Source organism: Drosophila montana, unplaced genomic scaffold (genome assembly GCF_035044405.1).
Source record: "Drosophila montana isolate Dmon_TW-CO22-7 unplaced genomic scaffold, ASM3504440v1 contig_2667_1, whole genome shotgun sequence".
Taxonomy (NCBI): Eukaryota; Metazoa; Arthropoda; class Insecta; order Diptera; family Drosophilidae; genus Drosophila; species Drosophila montana.
This window is the reverse complement of record NW_026997534.1, coordinates 116,141-131,758: the sequence shown is the minus strand read 5'-3', so window position 1 is coordinate 131,758 and position 15,618 is coordinate 116,141. Positions and strand designations below refer to the sequence as shown.

At 40.8% G+C, this 15,618-nt stretch overlaps 2 protein-coding genes across 11 annotated transcripts; one reads left to right on the top strand and one right to left on the bottom strand.

Moving 5' to 3' along the window:
- Window positions 1-304: 304 nt before the first annotated feature.
- lqf (epsin homolog lqf) lies at window positions 305-9,863 on the top strand. Of its 10 annotated transcripts, XM_064683804.1 has the most exons (10): window positions 305-765; window positions 3,695-3,889; window positions 4,766-4,854; window positions 4,918-5,576; window positions 5,623-6,301; window positions 6,364-6,460; window positions 6,528-6,793; window positions 6,864-6,965; window positions 7,817-8,293; window positions 9,572-9,863. In XM_064683804.1, coding segments are annotated over exons 2-10 (2,433 nt in total). In that variant the 5' UTR covers window positions 305-765; window positions 3,695-3,888; the 3' UTR covers window positions 9,635-9,863. The 10 variants fall into 10 exon arrangements, with proteins under 10 accessions (XP_064539874.1, XP_064539875.1, XP_064539873.1 ...); XM_064683805.1 differs by lacking the exon at window positions 3,695-3,889; XM_064683803.1 differs by lacking the exons at window positions 305-765; window positions 3,695-3,889 and adding an exon at window positions 4,314-4,466 and having other exon boundaries at window positions 5,647-6,301.
- A 3,342-nt stretch (window positions 9,864-13,205) lies between these two features.
- On the bottom strand, window positions 13,206-14,093 carry LOC135429461 (trypsin alpha-3-like). Its single transcript, XM_064683764.1, has one exon. It carries the CDS (start codon window positions 14,091-14,093, stop codon window positions 13,206-13,208), a length of 888 nt encoding a protein of 295 aa, XP_064539834.1.
- Window positions 14,094-15,618: the final 1,525 nt, after the last annotated feature.

Genomic DNA, 15,618 nt, shown 5'->3' with positions numbered 1-15,618 from the left:
AGGTATGTTAATGCATAACGTTATAGATGTACAACATGCCTTTCACGCTGTTATCTAACTGCAGTCGTTGAAATAATTACATCTTATATTTTGGTCAAGTTTTAACTTGTCCTAATAACAAAACTTATATAAAATACTAGTAAAAATATAGCACTATTTTTAGCTATATTTTTTTGGCCAATTATCATTTTAGCTTTATTTAATCGACAATTCAGCCATGCTTTGCAATCGATAGCTGGCAACACGTAGTTGCTACTCGACTTTATATCGATGTATCGTTTCTTTACCTTTTGTTTTAGTAATACCATCGTCAGCGAGTGGAGACGGAGCAAAACAGCAGCAGAAAAAGAAAGCAAACGCAAAAGCCATACAAAACAAGAAAATCATTGCTCTGTTTCATATTATATTTGGCTAATATTCGTGTTCCGTGCAAAAAGTGTAAATAACGCCCCCGCGTGCACTTCGACATATACAATTAGTTTCCACTGCAATTCTGTTGACGTCGCCGTTGTTGTCATCGTCTTGTGACTGTCGGGCATATTTAAAAAGAAAGTCGTAAAAATATAAAACTAGCTGGGAGGAGTAGTTGTCGTTGTTTCTTGGAGCCCCACACACATCACACCACACACACACACACACATGCACATACACATACACACCTACACATAGACATACATTCACGCACACCACAAACATATACACGGACTAGCTAACTGCAGGCAACACAACGCGCAGTGCGGAGAGAAGTCAGAAGTATTGCAGCAGGTAAGCGGACGTGGGCAGCGTTTGGGGCGAGCATTTCTCTTTAGTTTTCTTTCATTTGTATTTGCTGCTGGCAACTGGCAGCAACTATTTTTTTGTGTTTTTATTTTGTTATTACTGATTTCGAAATAGTTGCCATTTGTTTATGCATTTGGCAGCGTATGCCAAGCATATTGTACATATACATATGTGTATGTGTATGTGTGTGTACGTCATCTTATACTATACTTCACTAAACGGAAGTTGTTATTATTTGTATATAAAAATATATAAACTGTGGGTTTATTAGTTGTAGTTGTAGTAGTTGTAGTTCTATTTCTTTCTTTTCGTATTTATCATTTTGTTGATAACAGTTGCTGCTGTATTTTCGCCGGCTCGTTTCGCCGTTCCGCCGCGCCGCGGCTTAGTCATAGCCGGGCCATTTGGAACTGGTTTATGTTGCCCATTTCGCCGTATTAGAAGTGACTAATGAATGAAGGTGTCGCATATATCAGTTGTCAGTGCATACCAACATGGAAATGTATACAAATATGCGCACAAATAAGTAGTTATGAAATCTAATCGCATTTTTCCTTTCGATTTGTTATCAAATAGGCACACGCACGCACACACGCTCGCAGCAACACACACACACACACAGAATGCACACGCCCCAAATTGTACGCCTGCATGCACCAAAATGCAACATTAGAATTGAAGATGCGAGAGAGACAGAGCGAGAGAGAGAGTGAGAGAGAGCGCGCGCAAGATCAGAGGCCTGCACAGTGGGCTGTGCGCTATGCAAATGCGCTGACCTTCGACTAGACATTCCCCCATTATCGATTCCACACATTCGCAACGTTGCGCTAAACGATAAAACGGACAAACCGCACAGACAAAGGGGGTTCCTAATAGCATTAGACAACACACAGCACACAGCTCACAACACAAACAAAGAGCACATAATAATAATTTGTTCTAATGTGTGCAAGTGGTTGTTGTTGTTGCTGTTGTTGTTGCTGAACGCCATTTAAATCACATTCGTATCAATTCGCATCACGCACTCAGTCGCTCGCTCAGTCTCGCTTGTGATCTCGATCTCGGCAAAGCTCGCGTCCGCTGCTGCAGTGTGCTTCCGCTGCGCGAATTGTTTTTTAGTCTACGTTCATTGAACTTGACGTTAAATTCAAGGCTCTCCTTGGCAGAAAGTACAACACAAGCCGTTCAGTTTATCCACACACACACACAAACACGTATACACTAATATATTTTTGGCAATAAAAACGTCGCCGTCGCTGAAAAGTCAAGTGCAAAAATAAAGCGCCACAACAAAGAAAGTGCGCGTCGTTGCCACCATACAGATTCGTAACGCTTGCTCTCTCTTTCTAGTTTATTGCTTGTTTGCGTCTGGCATTCAATTGCTCAAGTTCGGGCCAATGCACCTCCCCCTCATTTTCAGTTCCTTTAACTTCACTTGCTTGTTTTCCTTGTGCGACATTTAATTGAATTATTCGTGTTACCTTTTACATCTATTTCTGCTGCAGTAAGCAGAGAGCCGGAGACTGAGAGCAAACCACAAACAAAACAAACAAACCGTTAACGACCGGCCCGCATTTAAAGCTCGCTCTCTCTGATCTTCACGCACGGCCCATTATTACAACTCGGCAGCGGTCAATGAATCCCGCAGCATTCACAAAAACACAAACACATACAACTGTGCATATACATATACGAATACCCGTTCGACTAGTTTCGAACTGAGCTTTTCGAGCTCGAGTTCGAGTTCGAGTTCTGCACGTAGTTTCTTTTCAAGCCGGCTTTAATATGTGTCAAGTGCGTTCCTCACACTTCGGTGGCAACTACGCATTCCAACTCGTTCTAGAATCTCAATGTTGAAATATCAGTGTTTACCTGACTGCGAGTGAAATAAATAAAATAAACTCTTAATGCTCGCTGATATCTTATCAGCTTAAAGTGAGCTACGCCATAAAGACTGTGCGTGTGTGTGGGTGTGTGTGTTTTTCAGATTTGCAGATTTGTGACGTACATAATTTTCGATTAGCTTGAGCTGTTTTTTTTTTACTGTTCTTCAAAAACATTCCCGATTGGAAACTTTTTAAAATGTATTCCCAATTAGAACTTTTTGTTGGACTTTGATTTTTTTATTTGGTTCTTGCATTGATTAAAAGTTGAAGGCCTTCTGCATAGTTTCTTCCTCTTTCACTTATTAAAAGTGCAATTATTATAATTTTGCATTTTGCATAACGACGCTTAGCTGCAATTTTGCCTATTCCAAACATGTTTTTCCATTATTTCCGGTACTTAAAAATACCCTTCCCCATTGTTGCAGTCTGCTCGTGGCATTTTTGTGGCTTCTTAGAAATTTGCATAGCCGGAGGCATAGGGAAATCGCATATTAGCAGGGTCGTGAGTTCTAGAAGTGTGTTTACTTAAATATTTAATCAGCTGGCAGATATTTATCTTTTCATTCTCCTTTTTATACGACTCTTCTCTTGTAGGCTAGTGCAGCATATCAGTCAGATTTTATCTATCAGTGTGCAGAGTATTTCAGATGCGACCTTTTTCGCAGCTTTTCTAAATTTGCCCATCTTACTTGTTTCCTTCATTTTCCTTGCAAATTGAATTACAAGTTCCTCCTCTATTCTGCCTAGTAAAAGTCTTCTTCTCGCTCTGTTGAGGTCTGTCCCAGACTCGAACTTGGATCCTACGGCGGGCTCTGTTTGGTTTCGTTATTAATAATTTTTTAAATATTTATCTTTTTGTTGCACAGTTGAAATATATTTCTAACTTATCTTTTGGTGTGCTTTACTAGTGCACATATGTATATTTAACCACAACAACAAAATATTTATCTTATATATACATAACTATATATACATATGTACTTTTATACTACGTATTTTGACTGTATTATCTTGTATCTCATACTTAGCTTGCTTTGGAGCACTTAAACAGCAAAACAAAACTAAAACCAAAAACAAAATATAAAGCTAAAGAACAAATTCAAGCAATTAAAAAAAAACACCTTCTATATATAGCATATAGAGAAAGCAAAGCAAAATATTTACCGAAAACAAATCTACTTGTATAAGTCAAACGCAATAAAAAACAAAAAACAAACCGAAAAGTAAGTCTTAATGTTTTCTTTGCATAATCATTTACTAAAAAATACACCGCCTATGATTAATTGTATACATATTAATAAACTACTTGTAAAATGACACTGAATTAATGTGAACGTGGCTTGTTATGTTTTGTATGCGACGAGTCTAAAGAAGCTTTAAGCTGAAAGACACTAAATTGAAGTGTCTGTTCAAGCAGAAGCTTATGCGACGAGTCTGAAGAAGCTTTAAGCTCACAGGCACTTAATTCAAGTGCCTGTTCAAGCAGAAGATTCACGCAAAAAGCTCGAATGGCACGCATTTCCATGGAACTTTAAGCAGAGCTTTAAGCTTAATCTTTAGACTCAAGTCACATGCAATAATATACAAAAGTAGCCAAGTATTTGCCTTGTTTTGAAAAGTAAAAACAACACGCATTTGTTTTTGAGTTTTGAACACAACACAACACACAGATACAGATACACCCACACTCTCACACATACAAACACACACGTAATAGTTTATCAAAATATTGAAATAAGCACAGTCTCGGAAATCGGATGCGCCCCTGTGCGATATATTGGAATTTATTTGTGTTCTCGTGTTTGTGTTGATTATTTTTCCTTCTAAACATTTATATATATACAAATTTATATATATATATATATGTATATATATTGTAACGTGACATTCATTTCAACACAGAATTCATTTTGTTTTGGTAGCGTTTAACGTAAAGACAAAATTAAAACAATCAAAAATTTCAGTTAATCGGAATAAGATAAAGAAACCGAAGATATATAGAACAGATATATTAAATTACAAACATAATCTGTAGTCGCAGCTAATTCAACTTAGTTCTAGCCATGTTAACACCTCTCTTCACTCTTCTCGTCACACAGTGAGAAAACAAAAAGACGATATGCAGGTCAATGTCGCCGGACTACGCAGAAACATCAAGAATCTCGCGCACAACTATTCCGATGCACAGGTAAACCCACGTCCAGTATATAATATCCATAATCTGCCTCACATCTCCTCTTTAAATTTGCAGGTCAAGGTGCGCGAGGCTACTTCCAATGATCCATGGGGGCCATCGGCCACAATTATGGCCGAAATAGCCGATCTAACGTACAATGTGGTTGCCTTCTCGGAGATAATGCAAATGATATGGAAACGTCTCAACGATCACGGCAAGAACTGGCGTCATGTCTACAAGGCGCTCATATTGCTCGAGTATCTGATTAAGACAGGCACCGAAAAGGTCGCCCAGCAATGCAAGGAGAATATTTTTGCCATACAAACGCTGCGCGAGTTTGTCTACTTCGAGGAGGGCAAGGATCAGGGCACTCATGTGCGCGAAAAGGCCAAACAGCTGGTCAATCTGCTCAAGGACGACGAGCGCCTCAGGAATGAGCGCGTGAAGGCGCTAAAAGCCAAAGAGCGTTTCGCACTGCATCCGAGCGGCTTTGGCAGCGATGGCTACATCGATGGGCCCTCACAGCGCGACATGCCGCCGGGCTGGCAAGAGGAGCCGCCCAAAAACGCCTCCGAGCTGGAAATGGTGCGGCCGCAAACCGCCGGCGAGGAGGAGCTACAGCTGCAGCTGGCCATGGCCATGTCGCGCGAGGAGGCCGAACAGGAGGAGGCCAAGCGGCGCAGCGACGATGTGCGTCTCCAATTAGCGCTCAGCCAGAGCGAACAGGACTTCAAGTGAGTGCTCGCAATTAAAGTACAGCTACCTCTATTTCTAAATTAGACCCTGCAATGACAGGGACACCAGTGGACGACCCATTGCGGCGCCCAAAAAGGAAGAGCAACAGAGCCATTTGCTGGACCTGCTGGATATCTCGCTGGGCGCGACCAGCATTTCAAGTCCACCGTTGGGCGCTGCAGGCGGTGCTCCCGCTGCTGTTGTTGATCCCTGGGCTACGCCGTCTAGCCGTGCAGCTAGTCAGCTATCGGATCCGTGGGCAGGCGCCGCCTCGCCGCATGTAGATCCCTGGCATCCCTCGGCCGCGCCGCGTACTATTATGAGCGCCGGTGTGCCGCTGGGCGCAGCTGCTGCCCAGGCTCAGCCTTTGGCGGCACCAGGCGATGCCTGGGGTCTGCGTACACAGTCGCCATCCGTCGCATCGGGCTCCTCCAACGAGGGCTGGCTGCAAACCAACGGCAATGCCAGCCAAAATGGCCGTATGGCCGCCCCTGCGCCCGTCGATGCCTGGCTGACGAAATCAACAGCAAGCGCCGCCCTGGCAGCACCTCCTACGAAATACGCGGCCAGCAATGGCAGCTCAGCCGATCCTTGGCTCGCGGAAGCGCAGCCAGCAGCCAGCGCAGCAGCGGCAGCCGCTCCGGCAGATCCCTGGGCAGCAGCGCAGCCGAGCACCGGAGCGCTAGATGATCCCTGGAAGGCAATGCATACAGGCGCCATCAAGGTGAGTGTCTAATAACAATTAAAAACAAATGAGCTCTTGAAGCTAATCTCTTGCGCTTGCAGAAACAATCGCCCGAATTTGATGAGTTCGATTTGATAACCAATCGCAATAAAAGCGCCGAACAGAACAATTCCAATGCCTCCAATAACAACAACAATGGTGAGCAGACCGAGTGCGTCCAAGTGTTTGCTGCGTTTTTTATTAATTAGTTTTATCTTGCCGATAGCTTCGCTGCTGGACGATATGGATCCGCTTTCGACGAATTACGGCAACAGCGGCGGCTCGGTGCATCCGTCGACGGGTGCCACCACCAAGAAGCCCTATCGGGATCCGCTTGCATTCCTCGGCGAGAATTCGGCGTTGGTCAATTTGGATAATTTAATTAAGCCAAATACGCCGCAGACACAGTCTGGCCTTGTGCCGGCCTACAATCCGTTTGCGGACAATGTGATGCCACCCAAAACGAATCTATTCCAGCAGCAGCAGCCAGCCGTGAGTACTGGATTGTATAATATATAGTTGTTTAATTTGTTTAACTGTTGCTGTTGCATTTTTCGCTCAGGTGCCGTCCATCAATCAGTTGAAACAGCAGCCGCCCTTCCCCGTCAACATGAATCAGGATCCCTGGGCGCCTGCCAGCGGCGGCGTCAGTGCAGCCTCTCAGGTGAGTGTGAGTGTGTGTAAGGTGTGTTCATGTGTGTGTGCAGCGGACAGTGTTTGTATACCCTTATAGAGAGTATTGTAATTATCATGAAATGTGTAATACCTAGAAGCTAAAGAGCCCAAAAAGTATATATATTGCTGATTAGTATCAACAGTCGAGTCTATAAGCCATCCGTCCGTCTGTTTCAATGCAAAGTTTTCACTCAGCTTTAAAGCTTTTATCATGAAACTTCGCATAGGTTTGTCTTGCTGTTGCCGGCAGTATATATTTCGCAGCCGACCAGATCGAATTACTATATCATTTATGTGTCATAGAAATAGTTAGTTGAAAGTAAAGTTATTGTATGAATAACGTTTTGTATTTCAAGACACTTTTCTATATATCTCTAAAAGAGCTATTGCAAGACATCTTAAACAAACACAGCAATTGCCAGAGCTTCTTTATTTGCCGCACATATCACATCATATCAAAATTGTACTTCTATAAGGGTATTCAAACTTCGGCGTGCCGCAGTTAGTCATTCTTTCTTGTTTTTTTTTTTATCGTTTGTCTGGGCGGAGTACGTTTAGGTATTTAATTGAAAACAAATTCTCTCATACTTTTACTTACTATATATTACCATATATATAATGCATATATAAATTTCTATTGTTTGAGGTTACCTCTGATCTCTCTAATAATTTGTATTGGTACTCTTTATTTTACTTTATCGTTTCCATTCTGAACATTGCATTTTGTTTCCCTCTATTTGCTTTGCCTTATTGTCGTTACCTTACATTTTGAGCAACTGTTGCATGCAACATCCAAATCCAAATCGAAATCCAAATCGACATTCGTAACCGCAAACCTAGCCAAAGCCGCTGAAACCGCTGCGTCCGACCAGCCTGAAGCTGATCGACGACTTTGATCTGTTGGGCGCCTTCAATAAACCCGTCCTGTCCCGTCCACAGCCGAGCACGCAGCAGGTCTTCAACAATCCGCTGAGCGAGAACAACAACAACATTTATAGCTATGGCATCAGCCAGAGCTACAATAATAGTCCGTCCATTGACAACATACGCAACTTGGATATCATGAGCGAGGCGCAGCCACAGCCGCGTTCCTATTTCCCCAGCCCCTCGGCACCCGCTGGCCCATATAGCAATTACAGCACTCCGGGCTATTCCAACTACACGCAGTGCTACAGCAGCGCCCTGTCCGATTCCCTGGCCGATACGCCGGGCATCAGCATTTCACCATTGGGCTACGATAGCAACATTGCGGCAACTCCAACTGGCAGCTTCTACGGCAATTCCAGCGCATCCGCTGGCCACTACTGCAAACTGGAAGTGAGTGCAAACTGAGGAGCAGCCGCTCGAATCCTGTCGCTCGTCGTTCTCCTGTTGTCCTTGTTGCTGTTAATTATTTGCTGCTGCTGCTGTTGTTATTGCCAGAAACAGATTTGTGATTTGTTGTTGCTTTGCTTGAGTTTTTAGCTAGTTTGTTTGTTTGTTTATTGATTTTTTTTATTAATTTTTCGTTTAACCTTGTATGATTTTAAAGCCAGCAAGTGCTACATTGCTCCACAGGGAATGAAACCGGATTAAGTCTTACATAGTTTGATTTGTCAATATTCATAAGAGGAAATCCCTGTTCCATAGTAAAACCTCTCTGTAGACTTAAAACTTCCGTTATTTTGTCATGTTTTAACCGATTTTTATGAAAACCATTTTGGCCATGGTTGACCCTCTAGATTAAATTTTAGATCCATAGTAAAAGCTCCTTCTAAATTTCAAATTCCATACCTTTTTCAAACTGATTTGATTCTCAGGAAATGTGCTATTTCGGTTAATCTCTAGATTAACTCCACATTCAAATTTGACTATATATATTTTTATTATCAAAACTCTTGCCGTAAATTTTGACTATGAATGAACTTAACCAAGAAACAAGAAACAAAATCGGATCACCTAGATGATTTTTTCATTAATCTGAACAACAGTTTTTTTAAACCAAAAATGCTGACTATATTCCAAAAATCATACCAATATTGCTGACTATAATCATCCTCAATAGTTAAAGCTCACTTTTTTCCATAACTAAACAGAAACGACTTCTCAACTTGATGGTTACTGATAGATATTTCTGACACTCAAGCTTTATTAATACATTTTCTTTATAAATTCTATTTCTTTTAATTTCTAACTATACGGTTTCATTCCCTGCTACTCTTAAATGCGCCTAATAATAACGTACTCATGTTAACAAGCAGCTGCTCGTTGCCAAACACAGTTGATCATAATATTTTCTAATTGTAGCCAACAATGGAGGCTTGGACGCTTAAATAAAACACATACAAATATGCAAAATACAATGCAAATGGGTAAAATGTTTTTTTCGAATGTGCATGCTCTGCTATCCATTTAATATAACTCCTAGAACCTAGCCACAATCTTATATACATATATATATTTATATGCCCACTAAAGCTAACAAACTAATTATTAAACATTAACAAATGTAGCTGCTAGAAACTGCATGTAGATAGTTTTGCTTAATTTAGCTCCAATGTGCAAATAATTTTGGGAATTTGTTTAAACTAATGTTTTCATATTGAATACTTGCAGCAAAACAACAACATGCCGTGGATAAAGCCGGAGGCGGCAGCTACAAATCCGTTTTTGTCATAAGGAGTCAATCAATCAACCAATCAATCAGCAGCAGCAGCTAAAAATAACAACAACAGCAACAACAACAACACATTGACGGGGTGGTGCATCGAGCGACAACAACAATAACAAATAGCTGAGAGCAGCCGCAGCAGCAACAAATACAACAGCAACAACAACAAAACTGAAAATATGAATTAATTGATAACAAAATTATGTGTAAGAAAGTATTATTAAACTGTAAAATATGTGATGTGTTGTATGATTGAGCAACAACCAACCAACAACAACAACAACAACAACAGCTGCAGCAGAAACTAAAACACAAAGTTTAAACAATGTTACGTGCAATGTGTAGGCTTCAACAGTTTTAAAAGGTTTTTTAATTGTAATAGCTCTTCGAAAAAAACAAAAAACACAGCTCCAAATGTATAGTTAATCATAATAATACGAGCATTAACAGCACTGAGGGTCTGCAGCCTGAGCTCAACTGCGAACGAAACGCATTCAAGTTGAGACGCAAGTCAAATGCCCAACTAATCAAATTGGCAGCCCACATTTAAGTTAATTCATAGCTGTTAAACGTTGTTGTAGAAACCAAAAACAACAGAAAAGAAAAGAGAAGAAAAGAAAACGAAACAATATTTAAAGATTCAAAGGTTCAATACAAAATACAAAAACTAAATTGTAAATGCAGCGCAGTGCGATAAGAAAATTGAATTGTTATATAGCTTTAAAAATCTGTGCATTGTCTAGAGAAGGAGATATTCACATTTAACAACAACAACAACAAACATTTTTTGTGTATGTGCTTTGTAATTGTAAATTTTTTTAAAATTTTTATTTACGTTTTTTGCGATACTTGTTTCTTGTGGCGTGCACAGCAGCAAAAAAAAAACGCTAACAAAAATTAATAATAATAATAATTTTTTAAAACACATTTTTTATGGAATTTTTCAAAATAGAATTTATGTGCGTTTTGTGTGTGTTTTGGGCCACCTTTCGATAAAAAAAAAAAACAAAAAAAAAAACCAAATGCAATGCATATAATTTTTGCTGTTGAACATTTTTATAGCGCATAGTTTAAAATTTACAAAACATAAACAAAATATTATTATTATTATTATTATTATTAAACAAACAGCTAAAAGAGAATGGTATACATTTAGGTTAGAATACGTAAAAATTGTATAAGCGTAACTTAATGATAAACAAATATAAAAAAAAAAAACAAAAATCAAACTGATGTGGAAAGGCTTAAGAGATTTACACACGCATATATATCTATATATATATATATTTATATATAGCTAAACATACACAACTCACACACACATACATATATACATATACATATATACACGTGCTAAAACAAGTAAAATTTTAAAGCATATTTTCATAAAATTAAACACTTTATTGTAACAACAAAAACAAAACGAAACACAACAAACCGCAAATCCTACAATTTTGGATGCTCGCATTGCACAACACAGTGGGACGAATAAAGTGCTAAACGATCCTCCGGCGCAGCCACCTCACCCTCATCTCGTATGCCCGGCAGCCACCACTTGACAGCCAGCGCTAGCTCTCAACACTTTGTTGTGTGTGTTTGTGGAGGGGGAGGCGGGAGGCGGGCGGCAATGGGCAGAGGCTGAGCACGATTATGTTAATTTCATGAGAGGGGGCAACAGGCGACAGGCAGCTGCAGTCGCAGTCGCAGCAGCAGCAGCAGCAGCATTAACGGAGCACGCCCACCGCATATGGCAGTGATATTTGGCCAGCCTGGTCTGGGATGGGATGGTACGTGAATGTGGATGTGGATGTGGTGTTGCGCAAGTGGCTGCCCGACGCGATTTGGTTTTGATATTTGACATGCGCTGGGGGCCATCAGGAAACTTCGTTTAAATGAAATCAAAAGTGCACAAATACATAATTTACACAAATTTGCAACAGCAGCTTTACAAGTGTGAGAGGGGAGAAAACCTAAGACAACACAAAATATCTGCGGAGTTGCCGAATATTGATGTTAGATCAAGGAAGGAAGATGACAACATCAAAGAGGGTAAGTTTTATAACTGTTTTATAACTCTTAAGTCTAAAAACGTGTATAAATAACTTACTTGGGTATTTCGAACATGAAATACCCTTCCAGTAAAAGGACGATCAATTTTTTATATAATTTTTCTGTACAAATATAAATATATATTGTTTGATTTTCCTAAGAATTGGCTCATATGTTAGAAGGCACTTTTTTATTGACCAATCATATCTATGGCAGCTTTATAATGGGATCGGCCTAGTATATTTACCCGAGTCCTAAATATGCACTGCCTACAACAAAAACATGAGTCCCTTCTGTAAGCAAAGCTTTCAAATGAAGAGACTTGTTACTGATTCTGAATATATATACGTCCGAAATCTCTACTAACTGATTCTGAATATATATATGTCACAAATCTCTACTTATTGATTCTGAATATATAAATATACAAAAATAATGTTGCCAGATTTAGATGCCAAATTGATCTAGAGGCATTTTGGGTACCATTGAGGGTACCATTTTCACATGAAATTTGACCAAAAATAATGTTGCCAGATTTAGATGCCAAATTTATTAAGAGGCTAAACCATGAACAAAAATCCAAACCTTATGAAAATCACTTGAGTTTTGACCGAGTTATGGGGCTGGGAAATTTCGACTTATGTGTATATAAGATATTTAAGGGTACTATTTGTACATGCATTTTGACCAAAAATAATGTTGCCACATTTAGATGACAAATTATTCTAGACGCCAAACCATGAACAAAAAGCCAAACCTCGTGAAAATCGGATGAGATTTGACTGAGCTATGGGGTGGGAAATTTCCACCTATGACTATACAGGGTATTTGAGGGTACCATTTTCTCATGAATTTCGACAAAAAATAATGTTGCCAGATTTAGATGCCAGATTATTCTAGAGACCAAATAATGAACAAAAAAGAAAACCTTATGAAAATTGGTTGAGTTTTGGCCGAGTTATGGGGGTGGGAAATTTTGACCTGTGTCCACTTGGGATACTTGAAGGTACCATTTTCACATGCATTTTGACCATATATCTTAGCCGTAAACCAATCGAATAAAAAAAGGTTGGTTTATACTTTTTTATTAATTTTATAAGATTTGTAAATAGCAGCAAATAGTTAAATCAAGTTGTTAAATTTAGAGCAGCCAACTGAAAAAGAGGGGCGTGGATTTGAACCTTAGGCTTCAGCGAGTTGAAATGTTTGATTGTTAGGACTTTATAGCAAGTCCCATAAAACAACGTATAAGATGTTTTTGTTACAAACATTATAGGATATAGTTACAAACTAAGCCTAACTTTTTATAAATAGCACTGATCATAAGAACTTAGGCTAAGATAATACCAGAGTCTGGGATTCGAACCCGGATTTTCGCTGACCGCGTCACTTCGACTTCTCATCCGCCGGGTTTTACATTGTTTCTCTCATCTCTCCTCCTCTCTCTATTTCCGAGTTATATCTTAAGTGAAAATCATTTATGAGTTTTGCAAGCGTATTTTATTTTTCCTGTTCAAACGTACCTAAATATTAAGAGAAGCTCTCAGTGACATAGCGTATCCAGCCCCTGAATCGCCTGACATTTACATACACGCCCGGATAGTTTTTGTTGGCACAGCCAATGCCAAAGGAGACGACGCCGTAGAGCGTGCGTCCAAATGCCAGCGGTCCGCCCGAGTCGCCGGAGCAGCTGTCGTGGCCCAGGCGCTGGGCGCACAGCATTTGGCTGTAGATGCGTACGCCGCCCTTTTTGTACATGCTGCGACACCGACTTTCTGCTACCCTGCACACGACAGTGGCGCGCAGATGCCGCTGGACATTCTGTGCCGACGCCTTGCGCAAACCCCAGCCGCTGACCATGAAACAGCGCGGCGGCGGCGACTGCTTTTCCCGGCTGCTGCTAGGCAGGCGCGCCGGCTGCACGCAGCGCTCATAGCGCAGGGGCGTGGCCAGACGCAACAGCGCCAGATCGTTCTGCATGGTCTTCTTGTTGTAACGGCGATGCGGCACAGCAAATACGACCCGATGCAACTGGCCGCCGCTTGGCTGCAGCGCGGAGCCAACACGCACCCGATATTTGCCCCTGTAGCCGACGACACAGTGGGCGGCCGTGAGTACCCAATAGCGGGACAATATGCTGCCGCCGCATATGAACCGACCCTCATAGCGCAGCGCCACCTGGTAGGGTGCACGCTCGCAGGGTATGCGTATGCCGTTCACAATGCGCGTCGGCGGCTCCTCCAGATTCTCAATGGCATTGATGTGCGGATTACTGGAGATGTTGCCCAGTCCGGATGGTGTTACCCGCCCGTATGGCATGTCCACAAAGTGTGTGCCCGTGTCGGTGTAGTGCTGAGCTGTGCCGCCAGGCAGCCGCAAGAGCAGCACACAGATGCCAAGTAGTCCACTGCGAAGCATGGTCGATCCTCGTCGCGCGACTTTCGCTGAGCAACTGGCAGAACAGTCTGCAGAATTTCAACTTTCGACCTGTGCGCCGCGCAGCTTAAGCTAATTATAATTTGTGACTGTTCCACATTTGAAGCACTGCATATATTAATAATATGTTTATTTGCTTCGATCCCTTTACTTCGTGCTCCCACTGAGCACACTTCGGTGGGGCGACTAATTTGTGGCTCAACTTCTGCGTCTATCTGCGGGTGATGTAATTGGCCGCGAAAGTGAAATGTGGCAAGCCAGAAATCTAATGAATTTTTTTCGTTTTGGTTTTTCTTTTCTTTCTATCGCTTTTTGCGCAAATTCCTCAATAATTTCGGCTCCACTGGCAATTGGTCGCTGCCAGCGCATAAATCTTGCGTGTTTGGCTTTTTGCTGCTGCTGGAGGAGCTGAAGTTGGACATTGGCTACTGTTTCTTTTTTATTTTTTATTTTATTTTATTTTTTGCCATTTTTGGTAGGGCGCCGCTTCCGCATGGCACATGCCAGCGAGACACAACAATAAAACGATTAATTTCATGTAAATTTTTGCGCAATTTAATTATGTGCGAAATCTCAGCTAGACAATGCATGTGGGCAGGGGGTTGGCGGGGAATGGGAGGGGGGGGGGGCATAGGAGCTGTGTAGGCGGCTAGGAATAATTAGGCAGTCGCTGTGCAGAAAGTGAAAGGAGCAACACAGCCTGGATGCAATCATGATGATAATAATGATAATAATAATGATGATGATTATGTAAATATAGCGTAATTCATTAGCTGGATGCGTGTGTAAATATTTTTTTACTACCAAGCGGGACTCCATCCTTGACAATCGATGCAACTATTAAAAAAGTAACAAGTAATCATTAAGAGTCCACAGAACAGCTTTAAGTCTTTTGGGGAGAGAGAAATACATACAGCAGAGCTTTAAGTGATCTTTAAGCATGCAAATTGAAAGCTTTCGTGAGCTCTTAAATTGAGTTTATCTATATAAACATAGATATTAAAAGGTAAATGATAGAGCTTTAAGTTTTAAGTGAGCTTTAAGATGATTAATTGAAAGCTGTCGGAAGCTTTTGATGTCATATTTAGACAGAAAGCAATGCTGCTTTTTAAGCAAAACAAACTTAAAGTTGTTAAGCTTTAAGCTAAAATAGTAAAATCTAAAAGCTTGCATGAGCTTTTTCTAAGGTGTATGCATATTTGCCAATCATTAATAATAAAATTAATAACATTTGCTGGGCGTAAGGTTCTAATCTTAAATGGAAGCAGAAAGAAACTGATATTTCTTTTAAATGTAGGCTGAATGATGAGATGAGATTTAGCTGATATTTAGCTAATATATATGCATATTAAACTTTAATTAAGCAAACAATTATAAACAATTGAATTGAGTATAAAGCGAAAACAGAATTCGCTGTAAGTTGATAGATTCAAGATTAACGTGACCTTTACGCATGCACACTAAAAGCTCGCCTGAGCTTTTGCTTATATTCAGCTAATGCTTATGC

Bases quoted from the DNA above. Each gene is read 5' to 3' on its own strand.
- LOC135429461 (XM_064683764.1), bottom strand. From the start codon at position 14,093: ATGCTTCGCAGTGGACTACTTGGCATCTGTGTGCTGCTCTTGCGGCTG.
- lqf (XM_064683801.1), top strand. From the start codon at position 4,424: ATGCGCCCCTGTGCGATATATTGGAATTTATTTGTGTTCTCGT. The intron at 6,461-6,527 runs GTGAGCAGACCG...TCTTGCCGATAG, and splicing joins CTCCAATAACAACAACAATG to CTTCGCTGCTGGACGATATG. The intron at 8,294-9,571 runs GTGAGTGCAAAC...GAATACTTGCAG, and splicing joins GCCACTACTGCAAACTGGAA to CAAAACAACAACATGCCGTG.